At 44.2% G+C, this 20,789-nt stretch overlaps 1 protein-coding gene across 1 annotated transcript in view; it reads left to right on the forward strand.

Moving 5' to 3' along the window:
- The window catches only part of Twsg1 (twisted gastrulation BMP signaling modulator 1), a 34,332-nt gene extending 15,012 nt beyond the window's left edge, over positions 1-19,320 (forward strand). Inside the window, exons 3-5 of the mRNA XM_055628387.1 lie at positions 8,254-8,353; positions 13,941-14,207; positions 15,833-19,320. Of these exons, the coding sequence (XP_055484362.1) occupies positions 8,254-8,353; positions 13,941-14,207; positions 15,833-16,014 (549 nt within the window). The 3' untranslated portion in view covers positions 16,015-19,320. The remainder of the gene's footprint in view (positions 1-8,253; positions 8,354-13,940; positions 14,208-15,832) is intronic.
- Positions 19,321-20,789: the final 1,469 nt, after the last annotated feature.

Here is a 20,789-nt window from a genome sequence, read left to right on the forward strand (position 1 = left end):
GCCATTCTTGTCTCTTTTTCTCATTGGTTAACATCCCACAGTGTGGCTGTGTATCTTTAACAGTCTTAAAAGAGTTCTTGCTGCCTCAGGTATTCACTGTCTTAAGAGATTTGGAGTGGAATTTCATGATTCTTTTCATCTGTAATGCCCTGGGCTGGGCATATAGCTCAGCCAAAGCACACTCATTTTCCATGGTATGAAGCCCTGGTCCCCGGCACTGAAAGCACACACACACGCATACACGTAACATGGCGTGCAGTGTCTTTTACATTTTTAAACCATTTGCACACCTTTTTTAGACGTCTACTGAGGAGTTTTGTTCGTTATTTATTTGGTTGGTTTGGTTTGGTTTGGTTTTTGTAAAAAGGTCTCTCTGTGTAGTCTGGCTGTCCTGGAGCTCTCTGTGGAGGCTAGGCTGCCCTTGAACTCACAGAGATCTGCCTGCCTCTGCCTCCTGAGTGCTGGGGTTACAGGTGTGAGCCACCATGCCTAGCTTTTAATCCATGTGTTTTATTATTAAGTTTGACTTCTTTGTATATCTTAGGTAGCAGTCTTTATTATGTCGGGTTTTTTATATATGTATTTTTTCTTAGTTTGCCATCTTATTCTTGGAATGTCTTCTACGGAACACGTTTCACATTTCAGTAAAATTTAGTTTATGAATTATTTCTTTCATAGACTGACTTCATAAGGAATATATTAGATTTGTAGATTAATTTGTGAAATTATGACATTTTAGCAATATTGGTTTTTAACTCATGAAATTGCATAAAATCTTTTACTTAGATTTTCTTGCATTTTTTAATGTTTTTTTTTTTTTTTGCTTTTTTGTAGCTTTTAGTGTACTAATCATTCATTTTTTAGGAAATTACTTTTATGTGTATACTTTTATGTATAGGTGTTTTGCCAGCATGTGTGTCTGTGTTCCACATGCATTTCTGGTGCCCACAGAGGCCCAAGGAGGGAGTCAGATCCCCTGGGATTACAATTACAGACAGTTGTGAACTGCCATATGGGTGCTGGCATGGAACCCAGGCCCCCTGGGAGAGCTTGAAGTCCTGGGTTCTTCACTGCTGAGCCGTCCCACCAACCTGTCAAGACATTCTTTCAGCAACTGACCACCTTGCAAAGGTTAAGCACTGCCCAGCTTTGCTTCTCTGCAACACACTGAGCCACCATTACATAGCCAGATTCTGAGGTCTGCAGAGTAAGGCATGTTGCCATTCTAGGTGCTGATGAGAGCTTTTCTAATTCACTGAGTAACACAAAAATGATTAATGTAAGATGAGGTAGAAGGGTAAGTGCTTCAAGAAAGAGACATGGGGCTGGAGAGATGGCTCAGCAATTAAGAGCACTGGCTGCTCTTTCAGAGGACCTAGGTTTGATTTCCAGCATCCACATGGCAGCTCACAACCATCTGTAATACCAATTCCAGGGACCTGATGCTGTATTCTTGCCTCAGTGAGCAGCAGACACACACATGGTACATAGACATACATGCAGGCAAAATGCCTGTGCACATATAATTCATAATAATAATATATGGTCTGGAGATGTGGCTGAGTGACAGAGAGCTTACCTACTGTGAAAAGCTCTGGGTTCAATTCCCAGCAGTCAAAAGAAAGAGAGAGAGGGAGAGGGAGGGAGGGAGGAAGGAAGGAAGGAAGGAAGGAAGGAAAGAAAGAAAGAAAGAAAGAAAGAAAGAAAGAAAGAAAGAAAGAGAAAGGAAGAAAGAGAAAGGAAGAAAGAAAGAAAGAAAAAGGTACTGCCATAGAGGTTTATAAAACGATGTTCCTTAGGGAGCTTAGATTTTTCTGTTAGTCTGATTTGAACATCTGGAGTGCTGAGATGACGTATTGTGAGGATGTTAGGACATTTGCCCATGTTTAGTCCTCTGCCCTCGTGAAATGACTAAATAGAAAACCGTCTCCCTGAAAGGTCAAAGGCATGTAAACACTTCAGCAGGATGTTTGCAAGCACCGAAGGCAGCACAGTCATCCCAGCCGCTCCGCAAGCTGCTGTGCATAAGGGTGGTCCCTATATAAATATTTACCCTGCGCTCTGACTGGGAAGAAATCTTGCTTAAACATCAACAAGCAAGTGGTTGTCTTGGTGCACACCCTTGCTCCACGGGGCAGTGCAGCCACCATGTTGAAGGGGAAAGCTGTAATATAACACGTTGCTTTTGCCCAGCTATGTACTCTTTTGCCGCTTTTATAAAAAGAAGTTGTAGAGCTGGTAAGATGTCAAAGAGGTAACAACACCTGCTGCCAAACTGACCCGAGTTCACTCCCTGAGACCCACATGGTAGAAGGAGAGAAACAACTCTACAAGTTGATCTCTGACCTCTGCATGCATGGTGTGGTGTGTGCTGGTCTTCAGCTCCCCGTGTAGCACAGGCTAGCCCTTGACTCTGGCTCTTCTGGGTCTTCCTTTCTGAGCACTGGGATTAATGATACATGCCCTCAAGCCTGCTTCCGTTTTCCTGCTTTACAGTCTGCACTTGCCAGAATGTCTTAGAAGTAAAATCATGCACTACAAGGCCGTTGCCCGAATCTGCCCGCTTTCACTTAGTGTGTATTAAATGCGGAGCTGAGCTGCTGCATGGCTCAGCAGATAAAGGCGTTTGCCTGCTGGTGAGATATGCCTGATGACCTGAGTTCGATTATGGTGGTTGTTCTATGACTCCCTCATGCCAGCCATGCCATGTGTGCCCACGCACACGTACACACACACGCACACACACACACGCACGATGAAAAGCTAAGTGATTAGACTCTTTCCCAGACTTTTTCGCCTGCTTTATTTTTTCCCTTCATTTCAGCTGTGTAAGAAGTTTGCCTCATTCTCACTAAGCCCTCCTGCTGGTTCATGGAGGATAACCTGAAGCTGGATTTAGGTTTCCACTTAGTGTAAGTTTCTTCTTTTTGTCTGTTACAGAGTTACTGAACAGTTTGGTCCCTAAACTGTAAGAACACCTAAGGGACCCTTCACACCAGGAACTAATGTCCCGTTTCCCACTCTGACACGCGACAGCACTGGCTGCTAAGGTCTTGAGTCAGAAAGACTGCTGTATCCCTGTGCAGACTCGGAGTCACCCGCACTGTGAGGAAATGCTGCGCTTTTTCCACAGCTTTCAGCATGGGCAACAGAGGATGTCGCCAGTAGCTGGCCGAGGCAGCGAAAGAATAAGTGCTGGGGTAGTCTCCGGCTTACCTCTTAGCGAGTAATACCCACTCTGCCTTTACACGCAGTGGTTCAGCCCTGGCAAGCGCCTCTGTTGCCTTCAGTCGTCAGAGTAGAAGGGCCTCTGTTAAAACGACTTAAAGGATTTCACCTAGGGATTTTTTTTTATGTTTCTCTAAGAAAGACTAATAACTAGTTACTGAAGTGCTAGACAGAAACAAGCTTTCTATTTCTCACCCCAAACTGTATGAATCAGCAGTGTCTAAGTGAAACCTAAGTCAAATGCTAGCAATTTACTAATTGGGTGTGATGTGCATTTAATGCCCTTATTTGAAGTACGAATAGTCTGCCCTGATAGAAGCTTTATGACCTATGAGACAGTGGGTATGGAGCAGTGAAAGCGGCGTTGTGTTTAATCAGAACCGACTTAGGAACTGTGGGGAATGTGGCCACGGGAAATGATTGGAAGCTCTGAGTCACTTTCTTTTCTGGACTCGTGTGAAGGTTGTGTTTGGTGTGATCACATGTTCCATTTGACTAAGCAGTACTCGGTTTATTCATAGTGAGGTTGGTAAAATAAACAAATAACCCAGTTCAAAGAGAATTTCACATCATCACTCACCATTTTTTCTGTTTAAGAAGTAGAGGGTTTTCAGATACATTGTTTTTAAAAAGTGGGGGGAAGCTAAGGAAGTTTTTGGAGGCAGTAATAAAGAGCAGGGCACCCTGCTACGCTTCTGTAATCGATCCCTGAGGGGACTGGGAGGAGGGATGCAAGGTCAAGGGTGGCCTCACAGTGAGACCCTGTTCAGATGGCACCAAGGACAACCTAGGAATGAGGAAGTTGACAAGGGCAAAAGAGATTTAAGGCTGTTTCCGATTTCTGGCACAAAGGATGCCCTGTCCTGCAGGTATTTTAGCAGGTTTTGATAATGATGTGCCATTTTTACATCCAGGTAGTACATGAATCATTATTTTGTTAGACATTGGAGGTGTGGGAGGACAGATCAGTGTAAGCTTGAGGACTGTTGTTCCAATCCCCAGTCGGTGTGATGGCCTGCACATGCCCTGCTTCGAAGGAGGTGGAGGCAGGGGCATGGTAGCTAGTCAGATTAGCAATTGAAGAAGACACTTGGAGTCACTCTCGGGCCTAGACACACACAGACACACACACACACGCCAAAATTTTTCCTGTGGAAGGCATTGGTTTGCTATTATTTAGCACAGCATATGGAAATTCATGTAATGTAAGCCATTTGCAAGCTGGGTGAAAGGCACATTATATTTTTAAATATTTATGTTAAATATTTAAATATGTATGTGTGTGAGCCTGAGTGTGTAGCTGTGCACCGTGTGAATGCAGGAGTCATACAGGGCAGAAGAGGCATCTGAGCCCTGAAACTGGAGTCATGGTGGTTACCAGGCTCCGCATGGGTTCTGGAAGTTGAATCAAGTCCTCTGCAAGAATGGTAAATGCTCCTAACTTTTGAGCTATCTTTTCAGACCCACACTATTTCTTAAAAAGTTTTTGTTAGTTTTTTAACTTGTTTCTCCCAGTTAGCTTAAGCAATAATTTATAAATAATTAAGAAAGTAAGGAAAAAAATATATATTTCCCCCATTGGAAGTTAAAAGTTTTATGTCATTGACGAAGTGGCAGCTTGTATTAAACTAAAACTAAGAAATCAGTATTAGCTTGATGGTCTTTGTGTGTGTGTGTGTGTGTGTGTGTGTGTGTGTGTGTGTTCATAGAATGTTCTCTAACTTCAAAGACAGGAGTTTTTATAGAAAAACAAGTAACAAAGCTTTGCCCACTCTGTTTTCCTAGATCTCTTGTCAGCTCACTCTCAACAGGATGTTGTATTTATGTTGGTTCTGTTCCTTTTCCTTTTCGAGGTAGTGAAGACAGTGCTGGCTAAGCACGCGCTCTACCACTGACTCCTTGTCACTCTGAAAGGCTCAGCAGCGCCTTCTGATGTTTGCACAGCACAACTGCAGCCTCAGTTTATAGAACTGTACAAAATCAGTGTATTACAAATTGTATGTATTAAGTCATCAAGCATATGTCAAGTAAATGAGCTAGCCAGAAAGTAGCACAACTGCCAAATATTGGAAATGCTGTGTAATGTAAGGGTCTAGACTCTAGGGCAAAGACAGTAAGTGAAATTGGTGTTGTGGGGAAAGGCCACATCATGATCATGGGCTGGCTCTAGTAATTTAGACATGTAATAAGATGACATTAACAGAGTGGTTTCAAGCTCGAAAAATGGCTCAGAGGTTAAGAGCCCTGGCTGTTCTTCCAGAGGTTCGGAGTTCAATTCCCAGCATCCACGTGGTGGCTCACAGCCATCTAGAATGAGATCTGGTGTCATCTTCTGGTGTGCAGCTATACATGCAGGCAGAACACTGTACACACAATAAGTAAATAAATCTTAATAGAGAGAGAGAGAGATGGTTCTGTCTTGTGTCTAAATTTTTTAACTTCAGTATTGATGTAGGAAATCAAGGATTATAAAGTATGAGGTAATGCTTTACGTTTTAAAATTACATTTATTTATTTTTATACATACACACACACACACCATGGCGCTCGTGTGGAGCCAGAGGACAACATACTAGAGTTGGTTTTCTCCTGCCATGTGAGTGCCAGGGATTGAACTCATGTCTCAAGCCTGTTGGCAAGTACCTTTACTCTCTCAGAGCTCAGCAGCCCCCAGGTACTGTTTTCAGCCATGTGTGTATTGTTAGGACTCCACCGGCAGTCATCTACAGGCTGGGCAGCAGGCCCCGTACTAGCTTTACCAGAGTCTGCCCGTGTCTCGGGTGATGGTTTCTGCACCCAGCCACCAAGCACAGGGCTACTGGCCACACTGTATCCCGCAGTGCCCAGCCCTGCTACCTGGACTCCTCACGTGTCTGCGGGCCTTCTCATCTTCAACAGCTTCCTGGAGCTGTCCTTTGCCCTCGGCATGTGGATCCTTGGTTTCCTGGCTTGTGACTGATCCTCGTTCACAGGTGCCTAGGATAGCTCAGTCTCAAACAATCTCAGGATGGTTCCGGCTACGGTTTCTGAGGCTTGGTGTTACAGTGTGCTCTGGTGCTTTGTATTCAGATGTTAATTGCTCTCCCCCCAGATTCTTACTGTTCTATGACCAAACCGTCACATATACTAAAATGGATGTTTGTGTACCCTTCCCTACAAGTTATCCCTGATTGGCTAAATAAATGCCTTCACCTGGGCGGGCAGAATTGAGGTAGGTGGAACTAAGGTTTGTGGGCTTGGAAGACAGAGGCTCATGGAAAAGAGAAGGCGAGAGGAGGAGGAGAGAGAAGAAAAAACAGAGATTGCCATGGGTTAGCGTAAAGAAAAACCAAGTGGCCAGGAGGAATTTACTCTGAGGATTGGCATGGCTGGAGAGAAGCCACCCAGGTGAGAGGCATGTGCAAATGTTGGTTAGATGGAAAGTAGCCCAGATAATGATGATTAGAGCAGATGGCATGGGATGTGGGGCCAGGAGATAACCAGTTAGTTTGGGGGTTAGTATCCGCCCAGCCCCAGGTGAAATAAGGCTTATGAAAAGTCTGTCAGATGTCTGTGGGTTTTGCTGATATTGTAGCAGGTTAATAATAACCGCCACAAAAATTATAGGCTATTGATAGCAAATATTAATAGTCTTTTTTTTAGTTCTACAATAGCTTGGGGAGGGACAAAGTGGCCAGGTCTCCTCTACTGACTGCTGACCCATGCAGAGGAGTCTTGGACTCATGAAAACCCCGAAGTGGACTCACGATTTGACCTTGGGTTGAATCCATAGTCTTTTTTTTTTTTTTTTTTTTAAATCAGGAATTGCTTCTGTGTCCCTTCCTTCTTAGGAGGCGGTGGCTGGAGCTGTGACTCCTTTCCTCTTCTGCTTCTCATGCCCTCCAGCTGTCCTTGCTCTCGTCCCCTTTATTTTTAATGCTCTTTCAGTCTCTGTCCGAAGTTGTCCATTCTCTGACTTCTCTCGTTCACCGCACCACATGCAGCTGCTCCTAGCCAGGAAGATCACTGCAGTTTTAAAGCCTCTGCCCCACCTTTGAGTGATCATGAAGTTACAGTCCAAAGAGGAAAAATATTTGTCACCTTTGTAAATAACCTCCCCGACAAGCACAGTGTTTCAGTGTATCGTGGACTGATGACGAATAAGATGGTGAATGTGGCGGAATGCCATCCTGACACGAGCTAGGCAGGCACTCCACTGCTGTAGCCTTCTCCTAGTGTCTTTGGTCCTGCCGTGTTGGAGGTCGTACCCAACCTTGCTCATATAGGCACGTGCTCTCCTTACCAGGGGACATCACCAACCCTTGCTGCTGGATGCATTTTTATTTGTTTAAGACAAAGTCTTGCTATGTAGCCCAGGCTGACCTTGGATCGCAATCCCCTTAGCTCGTCCTACAGAGGGCTGGGACTAAGTCGGGTTGTGCCCACACTAGACTCCAGACGAACAATTTTAAAAGAATATTGGTATTTGGGGGAAAATACATTATGTGTATGGCTGTTTTACCTCTGTGTGTGTGTGTGCATGTGTGTGTATGTTACAGATGGTTGTGAGCTACCATGTGAATGTTGGGAACCTATTTTGTTACTCTGGACCAGCAGGTGCCCTTAACCACTGAGCCATCCTCCAGCCCCAGAGGATGTTTCATTCACACTTCCTGTACTGATGAACCACAGCTCCCGTTAGGAGTTGGCTTTCCTTCAGATAACTTAAGCAGTGAATACTGTAGCTGGAGAGGTTTTAGCCACTCTTCTGCCGAATTACAGAGATACTGTAAAGTTGTGGGTATGAAGCAAAAGTTTTCCTTTGTTTCAGAGTAAGGTAAACACAATTTTGTTCATTGTATAGATCCAAAGGAAATAAAAACCTTCTTGACATTCTAAGTAGTTATGTTCCTGTGAATCATGCTGCTGAATAAAAAGTACATCAGGAATAACCTTTCATAAATGAAAATGCTGCAGGATATTTTACTAAGAGAGTTTTAGGTCCAGTCACTCGGGACTTGGCCCTGATGTCTGTCTTATTCCTAGGAGCTCTGCCAGTGCCGGCCTGGAGAAGGAAACTGCCCCTGCTGTAAGGAGTGCATGCTGTGCCTCGGGGCCCTGTGGGACGAGTGTTGCGATTGTGTCGGTGAGTTGGTAGGCCAGTGCGTCTTTGTGACGTCCTCTTTTTAAATCACAGAATACTTGACTTTAAATGAATGTGTGTCTCAGTTAGGAGTATCATTGCTGGCATGTAGTGCCATGAGCAGAGTAACTAGGAGAGAAAAGGGTTTATTTATTTGGCTTATTCCTCTACATCAGGGGTTCATCACTGAAGGAAGTCAGGACAGGAACTCAAGCAGGGCAGGGACCTGGAGGCAGGAGCTGATGCCGAGGCCATGGAGGGGTGCTGCTTCCTGCCTTGCTCCCCATGGCTTGCTCAGCCTGCTTTCTTATAGAACCCAGGACCACCAGGCCGTGGATGGCACCACCCATGATGGGCTGGGCCCTCCCACATCAATCATCGATTAAGAAAATGCCCTACAGCCCGATCTCATGGACGTATTTTCTCAACTGAGGACCTCTCCTCTCTGAGGACTCTAGCTTGTGTCAAGTTCACATAAAACTAGCCAGAACAATGTGTACCATAATATGCAAATAAGCACTGCATAAAATAAGTATGCAGAGAATTATAGTATACTACTTGTATAGGATCATGTAAAAATAGAAAAAAATCAGGAAGGAAATACAGGAGCGAGGAATCAATGGAGTTTTGTGGGGGTTTTTGTTTGTTTGTTTGTTTTGTTTTTTTAGTTTTTAATCCTATTTGTTTACCTGTTTGGGAGCCTGTGGAGGCCAGAGGAAGGTGTTGGGTCCTGTGGACCTGCAGGCACAGATGGTTGTGAGACTGTGCAGGTGATAGGACTGCACCTGCGTCTCCTACACTTAACCACTGAGCCACTTCTCGTTGCCCCTGCAGTGGAGGAGTTTTGTTTTGAAATCTTTTTTGCCATCTGATTTTGAAATGAGAAGTGTTTCCTTTTGTATTTTTTAATAAGCATGATTTTCTAAGAAACATCTGAGACTTGCATGTTAAGTTAATAAAAAACATGCACAAGAATGTTTATAAGAATACTGTCATTTGTATCTTAGAAAACTGTGTGCCAAAGTGAGTGTGAAAGTGTGTGCTTGTAATCTAGTACTGGTGAGGCTAAGGCAAGAAGATATGAACTCAAGGCCAATCTAGACAACATGGCAAAACCCAGTCACAGAAACAAAACAGACAAAAACCACTGTGCACTCACAGTATAACATTTTAAATTCAGTTTATCTTTTTACTTTCTAGATAAACCCTAATGCTCTCTTTTGTTTGAATTGAGCCACAGTCTGAGCCACTCTAAAACTTCCAGGGGCTGCCTGGAAGATTCAGGCTCAGGAGCTTTATCAACTGACAGATCCAAGCCTTCCCAGGATAAACTCTGGATACTTCAGTCCTGATTATATAGTGGAGATGGTTGAAGATACTGTTCTTGCAGGCAGCAGCCTTCCGTTGGGTCCATTACAGACCTTTGCAGTCCTGTGGTTGCCCTCCCTTTTAGGCTGAACCTGTTCCCATACTTTTGGTGGGGTATGTTTTTATAATAAAAAATGAAAATCCCAATCATTCTATTTTACCAATAAAGACTCAGGAGCCAAATAGCTGGCATGAAAATCTGCTAGCTCAGACAAGCAGAGATAACACCCAGCTGACCTTCCTTCTCAGCTCATGTCCAGAAAAAACCCAAAAGGCTCATTAGCTCAACTGACAGCCCAAGAAGAAAAGGCCAAAAAAACTCACAGCCTAAGCCAAAGAGCAAAAGAGCCCAAAACCAAAAAGTGAGGGAGCTGAGGAGCTGAAGCCAGAGCTTGAGCTGTAAAGCCTTTTCTTCACCCCTCAACTCAAAGTCCCTCCTACTCTTCAATCCCTGTCAGCTGGTTTCTTGCTCTTGACCTAGGGTTAACTTTATTAAATCTGGTGTACAGAAAGCTCTTGGATTAAAGGTGTGTGTTAGGGCTGGCTGAACCACACCATAATCACCTGTTTATAACAAACAGAAAGTTTTTGGATTAAAGGTATGTGATAGGGCTCAACCACACCAAACAAAAATCAGGGTTTTACAGTTCACAATTTTTGGGGTTTATGATGGGATCAAACACCCTGCAAACAGGGGTCTAACCTCTGAGACCACTAGAGTTAGAACTCAGCCTTTTTCTTCTGTTTCAGTTGTGTGTGCCTTCATACATACCGTCTAACAAGCTTTCTTCTCCAACTCCCTTCAATAAGAGTTTCTCAGAAGCCAGGCCGGGTGGCAAAGGCCTGTAATCCCAGCTCCTTAGGAGGCAGGAGGATCACAACTCCATTTTGATATGTTAGTAGCCTTCACGGCCACAGTCTGGGTTTCTGAAATCTAATATTATCCAAAAAAAAAAAAAAAAAAAAAAAAAAAGAGGCAGAGTGAGCTAACTGGTGATGTTGTGAGAGTTTAAATCCCCAGTGGCGCCTCCTCCAACACGGCCACGCCTCCTAGTCCTTCCTGTCTTGGTTAGGGTTTCTATGTGAAAAAAACACTATGACCACAGCAACTGTTTTTTTTAAATAATTTATTTAATTTTATTGTATGTGCATTAGTGTGAAGATGTCAGATCCCATGCAAACAGCATTACAGACAGTTGTGAGCTGCCATGTGGGTATTGGGAATTGAACCCGGGTCCTTTGGAAGAGCTTATACAGTGCTTTTAACCACTGAGCCATCTCACCAGCCCCACAGCAACCATTGTAAGCGAGAACATTAACTTAGAGTTAACTCACAGCTCAGAGGTTAAGTCCATTACCATCATGGCAGGAAACATGGCAGCATGCAAGCAGATCTGGAGAAGGAGCCAATAATTCTATACCTTGATCTGTAGGCGGCAGAAGTGAAAGTGACACTAGGCCTAACTCAAACATCTGAGACCTCAAAGCCTACAGTGACACACTTCCTCCAACAAGGCCTCACTCCTAAAGTGCCACTCTCTCTAGGCCAAGCATTTAAACCCCCGAGTCTAGGAGGGCATACCTGTTCAAACCATCACACCTCCCAAACAGCCGCACCGTCTGGAGAGCAGACATTCAAGCATGGGAGCCAGTGGGGGCCATCCTCCTTAAAACACACACAGAGAGAGGAGATGCTGTGTTGACAGCCGTTACATTGCTAAATAAAAAAGTAAATCTCCATTGTTAAGCCCTTTCCATAAATTATTTCCTTTAATTTTATAGTAAACCTGTAGCGTATGGGAAGGTTATTAACTGATTTTGTCCGGATTAACTGTAACAGAATGAGGAAAGAGGATGTTAACCTAAGACTCAAGTGTGTTAGGAAACTGAGATAGTTAAGTTTGAGGTACGACAAAGGTTTTTGTTTTTTAATTTTTATTTTATTCTAGGTGTATGGTGGATGTTTTGCCTACATGTGCGTGTTGCCACGTGTGTACCTGGTGCCCACAGAGGTTGGGAGAGGGTATTGGTTACCTGGGACAGGAGTTAACAGGTGGTTATGAACTGCCATGTGGGTGCTAGGAATCAAACTCAAACTCGGGTCCATTGCAAAAGCAGCTAGTGCTCTTAACCACTGAGCCATGTCTCCTGTCCTTCTCACCTGTTTGTTGTAATGCTCTCCATAGTGATTTTATTTGAATTATTGAGGTTTTCATTTCCAACATTTGCTGGGTTTGTTTTAGATTTTGAAAATCTCCATTCTCGCTGCTGCTCTCCCATATGCTGCTTTTGCGCAGCCTTGTGACCTGCCGTCACTCATGGCTGGTTCAGATTCCTGCTTGGGAGCGCTGATTGTTTGGGATCACTGATCATTTTTAGAAGCGGACTTTTTGGTTCCTTGTCTCTTTGGAGTCTTGTGTGGAGCAGGTGTGGCCCTGCGGCACACGCACGCTGCCTGCTTCTCATGCTCCCGTGCTCTGCGTGGTGGCCTGTGTCTCTGCATCCTTTCCCTGGGTTGCTTCTCATGAGCAGCCGCTCCTTCCCACACTGGGTAGCAGACATGCAGCTCTCCACTGTCCCTTACTGCCCTGTGTCAGGTCTCTGCTGTGCTGGGTAGTTGTCTTGTCACCAGTGTGGGTCCTGCTTCTTTTTTCCCTTCTCTTCCCAGAATAACACCCGTCTTCTGTCATCCTGTCTCTTCCTTCGTAGTGTTTCCGAGAGGCAGCTTCTGTGCTCCATCTTAAGGCACAGTTCCTCCCCATGTGCTGGCTTTAATGCACTACTGTGTGAATGACAAGCCTTTTTTGTCCTAAGTTTGTAAATGCACAAAACTGAATTTTTCTGTACTGTAATGAACTTTCATTAGTACTACCTTTGAACTCACAGGCATTCACCCTTTCATCTCTGGTTCCATTTATCATAGAACCTGGCAGAGGATGTATCGTGACTGTTGTACAACAGTCTATTAAACTGTACCTGCTGTTCACTGCACTTGAGGCTTGCCGTTAGCACCTGGCTACTGTAACGGCGACCATGAAAGCAGGTTGAGTCATGGTTATGGCCCTGTTCCTAGATTATGATGTAGAAGACAAGACATTTACTTTATTGGAGCTATTTTCTTACCTGTGAGCGAAGTGTTTACACCTGATCATTTAAGCATGATTCTGCCCTACAGTCTAAATTGTTAAGTTCAGATACCTTAAATTTTATGAGATACACAATATTATTTGACTCAACTCTTGCCAAACTCTTTAAGAAAATGTTAAAAGAAGAAGAAAAAGATGAAGAGATATTTTTCTCATCCCTGAATATATAAAATTTAAGAATTTGTAAATTTTGTCTCAACTTTTCAAACTTTTATTCCAGGGAAGACAAGAAGCTCCATCTGAGACCTAATAGATATCAAGCAAAAGGTGAAACATAATTTTGACTTTAAAGTGCAATATTCAGGGAGTGCCTGCCTGGTATACACAAGGTCACAGGCTTAACCCTAGCGGCACATAAAACCGGATGTTGTCATACACAGCTGTAGAGGGATTGGGCGTTCAAGGTCATCCCCAGTGGTATGGTTTGAATGTGAAATGTCCCGCGTTGCCCATGTGTTTCAATACTTGGTCCCCAGCTGATGGTGCTGTTTGGAAAGGAACCTTTAGGAGGTGGAGTCTTGCTGGAAAAGTAGGGCACTGGGACAAGCCCTGACGTGTATAGCCTGTCCCATACGTCCTGGTCACACTCTGTATCCAGCTGTGGAGGTGCCCACCAGCCTGGGGTGCAGGTGTGCATCACACGCCTGGTTATACGCTGGTGGGGTTGGGCTGAGGGCTGGCATAGCCTCCAGCAACAGCAGCATCCCCAGCCCTGCTGCCCACACTGCTGACTCAGTCACTGACTGACATTCCAGGCTTCACATTGCCTCATGTGACACGTGTGTGTGTGTGCGTGTGTGCGTGTGCATGCACATATTCCTGGCTCACTGAAGCCTTAGAATCACTTCTGTGGCGTCCTGTTTCCTGTTAGCGGAGGGTAGTTTGGAAGTCGGTTTGCTCAGTGGATGGTTCTCTCCTGTTTGCTCTTTTCAGGGGGAAAGGGCTGGGAAAGCATCAATATGCCACACCAGAAAGCACAGTGTTAGCACACAAATTTTTCATTCCAGGGAATTAGCCAAATCCTGAAATGTCATAATCAGTGAGGAAGTAGCCTTTTCTCCCCTTTGACCCCCCAGGTATGTGTAACCCTCGCAATTACAGCGACACACCACCCACTTCGAAGAGCACAGTGGAGGAGCTGCATGAGCCCATCCCATCCCTGTTCCGGGCACTCACCGAGGGAGACACCCAGCTCAACTGGAACATCGTCTCCTTCCCTGTGGCAGAGGAGCTTTCGCACCACGAGAACCTGGTTTCATTTCTAGAAACTGTGAACCAGCCGCACCACCAAAATGTGTCTGTTCCCAGCAACAACGTCCACACCCCTTATCCCAGCGACAAAGGTACCTGTCCACCCCGGCCTGTCAGATGAGAAATGTCTAGTTCTCTGTTCTTCTTACTCAGACCTTAGCTGTTTCTATTACCTGGCATCTGTGCTTGGTGTCAGGTGACTCTCATGGTGCCCATGAAGTTAAGTGTTTGCAACTGATGCCAAGGTCATCAGTTAACTTATTTTTATCTTGTACATCGAAAACTTTTATAGTATATATATATTGATTCCTTGGTTTTGCTCAGAGGTTACTTAAATTCATAACAGCGTTGGCAGGAAAACAGTTTTTGGAAACAGAAAACAGCTCAGTTTCTTCTTCCTTCTCCTGGCATTTAAAGACTGCTCAATTTGCGGTTTGTTTTTAACTGATGGGTTTACTGTTTTCTACCCAGCTCTTTGGACTCTCTGATTACTCTTGAGTCTGTAATGGCTAGCCCACGGTAGGCATCTAATAAGTACATATTGAATAAGTTAGATGAAATGAATTTAGTAGGTTTGAGTCCTAAGTGACTCGCTTGTGACCAGGCCTCTGACCTGACTGCTCTGGTGCTTTACCACGCCCCAGGCACCTCTTCTTTTTTTTTTTTTTTTTTTTTTCCAAGTTTTATTTATTTATTATGTATTCAGTGTTCTGTCTGCATGTACACCTGTAGGCCAGAAGAGGGCGCCAGATCTCATTATAGATGGTTATGAGCCACCATGTGGTCGCTGGGAATTGAACTCAGAACCTCTGGAAGAGCAGCCAGTGCCCTTAACCTCATCTCTCCAGCTCCTCCCACCTCCCAGGTTCCTCATTTCTAAAGAACAAGACTTGCTGGTTCTTACTGTGTGTGTGTGTGGTAAGGGTCCACGCTGTGCCTGGGCCCTTGTCCTATTCCTAAGGATACTATACTCATCTCCAAGGCTTTCTCTTTTGGTGCCTGGAAGCTTTGCTTTCTATTCCCTTTACACAACATTTTCTACTAAGCCTTTCCTCTATTCACTGGTTCTCTAAGGGCCCTATAGAAATAACTTAGTCCACACAAGCTGCAGTGTGCGAGTAACTCCAGGATCAGCTGCCGCATAAGCAAGAGACCGTGTCTCCAGAAGCAGCAACACATGCCCTCCCTCCTCAGGGAAACCTTCACCGCTGACCCTACACTCTCTGATAGAGACCTACTGTCTTTGGTTTGTTGCACGCTAGGTCTTAACTAGGCAGCCATATGGGTTAGCAACCTGCAGAGTTAAAAATGTGCCCGTCCTGTTAGCAGACCCAGAAAATGATCAGGAACATCTTTTTGCTAGTGTGCGCTGCCAACCACTTCGAATCGCTTGGATTGCCTGCTTTACTACAAATTCTCAGTGTGACGTTAGGAAAGTCTGCTTCACTCTTCTTTGGGCTGGGGAATTATGTCTTTGAAGAATGTCAGTTTAGGAGACAGCCATGTTGCTTCGTGAAGGCTTGTTACTCCAGATAATCGAACCTTCATGCCTCTGCCACCTTCGTCCATAGTGAAGATCTGTCAACACAGTCAGCAAATGAAGATCTTTTTTTCCTGTGCTGATCAGCAGTGGGAAAATAAGAAAATAACTGCTAGTATTATTTAACTGAGGGGCAGAACTCTTCTTTTTGTGCTGAGATCTTCTCCTTTTTTTCAGAGCACATGTGCACTGTGGTTTATTTTGATGACTGCATGTCCATACACCAGTGTAAAATATCCTGTGAGTCCATGGGAGCATCCAAATATCGCTGGTTTCATAATGCCTGCTGTGAGTGCATCGGCCCGGAGTGCATCGACTATGGGAGCAAAACTGTCAAGTGTATGAACTGCATGTTTTAAAGAAGGAGAAGAAATGCGAACCAAAGCAAGTTACTAGTTAATAGGAGGTCATGAGCATTAGTAAGCCATGAAGTGTACAGAAGTCATGCTAGGGACATGTTAAATTATACTCTATAACTGTGCTTTCTGTTTGTTGCCTATTAGCATATGTCTTTTCCGTTAGATACGGTAGAACTTTAGTCATATGAAAATCGGTTCAGAGGAGTCCTAGAAAGCTCTGAAGTTCTGACAGAAGGTGCTGTCTTCTCTCAGCATTCCAAAAGCTTTTTGTTTGAAAGTGATAGCCCCAGACTGTCACTTGTGGCTTTTCACCGCCTAGGACACCAGGTGGCTATAATAGCGATGCCTTTCGTAACGGCACCTTGGGTTGATTATCTGTTCTCTATAAATAGAGTAAATATTGCAGTTTATGTTCTGACAACTCACATTCAAGCCACTGTAAAAGCTTAATTTCAAGGCATTTTACATTGGTTTTAGAAAGTAAATCTTTATTCTATTTTACAAAAGAAAACCTTTACCTAGAACCAGCAGGCCAGCTCGGTAGATAAAGGTGCTTGCGACCAAGCCTGGTGACCTGAGTTTAATCCCCAGACTATAGGGAAGAACCAGCTCCTGCAGGTTGTCCTCTGACCTCCATGCACACAAAGAAGTCAGTGTTTAAAGAAACTTTAAAACCTCTTCATGGTGAAATCTGTCCTCTCGCACCCTTGCTGACAGTGATTCAGGCGTTACCTTCCACTCCTCCACCCACAGTGCTGATGCTGTAGGGATATGGAGATGTGCAGAGTCATCACTGTTCCTCAGTGTACCTGGTGTACACACCCCCACCAGGAGGTGCACGGCACACCTTTGACACTCCATCAGATGCACTGGGAGGGTCTGGGGAAAGAGCGGCAGGGCTGCTGCCAGGCCAGGCTGCCACCACGCCAGGCCCCACAGAGCACCAGGTGGTGGCTGTGCTTTTCCAGGTGCACAGCACAGCCCTGAAGAAGTGCCAGGCTCTCCAGCATGTGTGTGATTGGAGAGGGCTGAGGAAGAGCTCACAGAGTGAACGGAGAAGGGTGAAAATGTTGGGCGCTCTTAGCAGGATCCGTTTATGCTCACTATTTTTGTTACTTTGTAATACTGCATTTGTTTCTGGATATCTGAATCTAACATTCTTATTAAATAAGTATCCTATTTTGGGAAGCTGTGTTTCTGAAATTGGAGGGGAAACCTGTTTAATATGTTTACTCCTAGCACACTACAGAATTATCTAGTTAGCTTCTTACATAGTGTTTCCACGGAGACAAGCTTAAACACTATTTGTGCTTCGCAGTAACAGGATCCTCACCTTCAAGCATGGACCTAAAACAAATATTTATAATATGCTGACTCAATTTTATAAATTGCTATTTTCTCTAGTGCACATTTGAATTAAAAGTAACTTTTTAGAAATACTCTATATGTCTACATATTTTAGTGCATAAAATAGAATATGCTCTTAAACACATTTTGTTTTCTTATTTAAATAGTAGTTACAAGATCATTTGTGATAAAATGGCTATCCATTATAAAATCCGTGCTCTTTCTGATAGCTGACGAATACTCTAGGTACTACGGCCTTCGCAGAGGCTGACTTCGAGCATGGATGTATTTGATTGTTGAACAACAAGGTATCCTCTCTTATTTTCATAGTGCCTCTCTTTCAAAGTGCCTTGGAAACATTTCAGCTTCCTTCTTAGCCCCCACATGGCTGCAGGTTTTCTTGAAATCAGGAGGGAGTTTGGAAAGACTGCAGCTAGCTGCTCCATTTTAGCTTGCTAATTTTCAAGAAATTTCATACCTATGAATGGAAGAATGCTTTGATGGTTTCTGGAAGTATGTCTCATGTTTTCTTTTTATTTGTTTGTTGTTGTTGTTGCTGTCATTGTATTGTTTGGTTTTATTTTGTTTTGAGACAGGCCTGGCCACCCTGAAATTTGCAGAGCAGGATGACTAGCCTCACTCATGTTTTCTTAGTGATGGCCATAATCATTGTTAAAATATGTCATCATCTTTTTAAGCTTTCATTATTAAAATTTTAAATGTAGTGTGTATTTTTTATCCTATACATTTCTTTATGGATAATTTCTTAAACTGTTTGCTCTGGGGTTTTTTGTTTGTTTGTTTGTTTTTTGCTCTGTTTTTCCCATTAGAAATTATCCCCACTTAGATGAATTTTGTATTCATATTTTGTGTATTTCTGCCAAGGCCTTGAGGAGGAAGCAGCATTCACCTGCTGGGTTTTACTCTCAGAGCTAGGGGTTCTGTGCACACTTGTGGTCCCAGTACTTGAGAGGCTGAACAAGGAGGTTACAGGAGCAAGACCAGCCTAAAATACATAGCAAGACACTGCCTCAAAAAAGAAAAAAAGAAAATCCCTTTTTAGTCCTGTACTCAATATTTTGAGTAGTGGTTTTGGTTTTTGTTTTTCTAAACTGAAATTAAACATTTAAGAAGTTAGTAGCCTCACTAAATTTAGACCTTCTGTACCATTCTAGCATACTTACTCCCTTACTGAAGATTTTGTAATAGTTTATGGTTTCTATTTAAAAAAATGATAAGGGAGGGGGCTACAGCTGGGATAAAAAATGAATAAACTGTAATTAATACAAAAAATAAAGATTTCATTAAAAAAATAATGTTGTCCTAATAGCCAGGTCAAAACCCACTAGATTTTAAGGGCTGAGGCTGGGGCCTGCTGCTGGAGCTGTGCTGTCAGAAGCACAGCCCAGGTTTCACCCTGAGTACCAACAGGAGGCAAGCACTAGACTCTGAATCAGAGGGCATCATTAAATTCATGTGCACACTTTCCTGTAGCAGAGTGTGGGCTTGTGAGCAGCTTGTCCTCTCATTTTCTCCATAACATCTAATCAGGACTGTAGGGATATCCGTAATGAAAGCACAAAAGCGAACAGGGATTGGAGTAAAATGTAGTGTTTGTTTACACAGGATGTTATGAAAGGGTTCTTCACACCAAAGTGTAACTTTAAAGTTTCAGAAAATAACATTGTCATTAGCATATTTGAACAAGTATTTGTAAATCAACACAGCATCAAAATAGAGAAAAGAAACTAATGCGTCTCTGGAAAATGATGTGCTGAGAATTGACCACAGTTTAAAGGTTTATACTTGGAAAGAGTCTCTAAAGACTTTAAATACCTTTGTACATTCCCAAGACTCTATGTTTATTGCATTTAACATGACCTACAATATACATAATTGTGTATCTTTGTTGGTTGTCTCTGTAATCAAAAAAGTATTTTAATAAAAAATAGAAATGAATGTGAGTCATGTTTTTTATTAATTTCAGCAGAGAATGCTGAATACGCCGTTCTGTCTAGTGACATTAACATTCTTCCTTTGCTGGATGTCCCCACAGAGTCCCCTGGACCAGCCCGCATAATTGAAACAATGCCTCAGCATTCCGCTTCTGCAGGGTCACGATGCCAGCTGCTTGACAAGAGTGACCCAGCACACCGCTGCGCATCAGGCCATGCGCCACAGGCACCCAGGACACATTTGTAGGTGCTGATGTCATATTGCAATGTCAAAGGCTGGGCGATCCTGATAGGGTTGGAAAGAGGAAGGAGACGGAGGAAGCTGGCTGTCCCAGCGTTCCCACACAGTGCTCACAGGTCAGGGTGACTGTGAGAACGGGGAACGAGAGGCTGTGCTGTCATAGTGTAACTGTACTATTGCTGGGAAGGGCAGCTTACAAAGGAGGCACTTAATGGAAGGCTTGCGGTACAGGTTACGCAGAGGTCAGCCCATGCTCACTGTGAGGAGAATCGTGGCAGTAGGTAGGCAGGCATGGCGCTGGCGCGGTAGCCGAGCGTTGATTCACAGGCCAGTGTAATATGCCCTCAGACCTTTGCACAACTGACGCCATGACAGGAGCACCATTCAGGCCTTGCCAGCCAGCACATGGGCAGCACCGCCTGCCGGGACCAGAGCGAAGGCTGAGTCAGCAGCCCCAGGATGTGGCTCGGAAAGCCAGCATTCATTCTCCTGCCGTGCTTACCTGCTGTGCCACAGGGCCTCGGAAATGAGCCCCCGCCCCCGCACTGCTGCGAGGCGCTGCCCCCTGACCACCGCTCCACTCTGCGCTCCAGTGCCTCCACGTGACACGCAGAGCTTGTCTTCTGAGCACAGCTCACATGATGTGTGTTCCCTTGCACCCATGGACCCGCAGAATCTGCTTCCTGCCATGGCTAAGTAACAGTGAGTATGCCTGCCCTGCCTACATCCATTCACCCGTTGAGCTCTTTGGTGGTGGGAAGCCTGGTAGTCACCTCTGTGACATGGGGTTGGGGGGGCTGGTTAGGAATTGTGGATCTTTAACATTTTGCTTTTGATTTTTCTTAAACAGTAAAAAGTAAATTGATTTTACCCAATGTTAGCCAGAAATCGAGGGGCCATTGTTTTGGCCTAAGCTTCTGCACCAACCAGCAGAGCAAAATAGTCTCTCACACCCCATGCCCCAGGATCAAACTGTAAGGAAGCTGGTGGAACCCCTGAGAGACCAGTTTTTCCAACTGCTTTAATGTTAACCAAAAATAACTAGATGCAACAGGTCGCAGCCGCTCGCTTTTTCCTCCATGCCATTTCCTTATTCTAAATTTACGAAACCCAGTGTTCTGGTGGAAATTCTCTTGATGTCTGGTGGAGGACACGGCCGGGTTGGTAGATCTCAAGTGAAAGCCGTATGACCTGTGACTCAATTTACAGCGTCATCTTTTGACCCGCATTTA

Source organism: Psammomys obesus, unplaced genomic scaffold (assembly GCF_907164565.1).
Source record: "Psammomys obesus unplaced genomic scaffold, mPsaObe1.curated_primary_1811, whole genome shotgun sequence".
Lineage (NCBI taxonomy): Eukaryota > Metazoa > Chordata > Mammalia > Rodentia > Muridae > Psammomys > Psammomys obesus.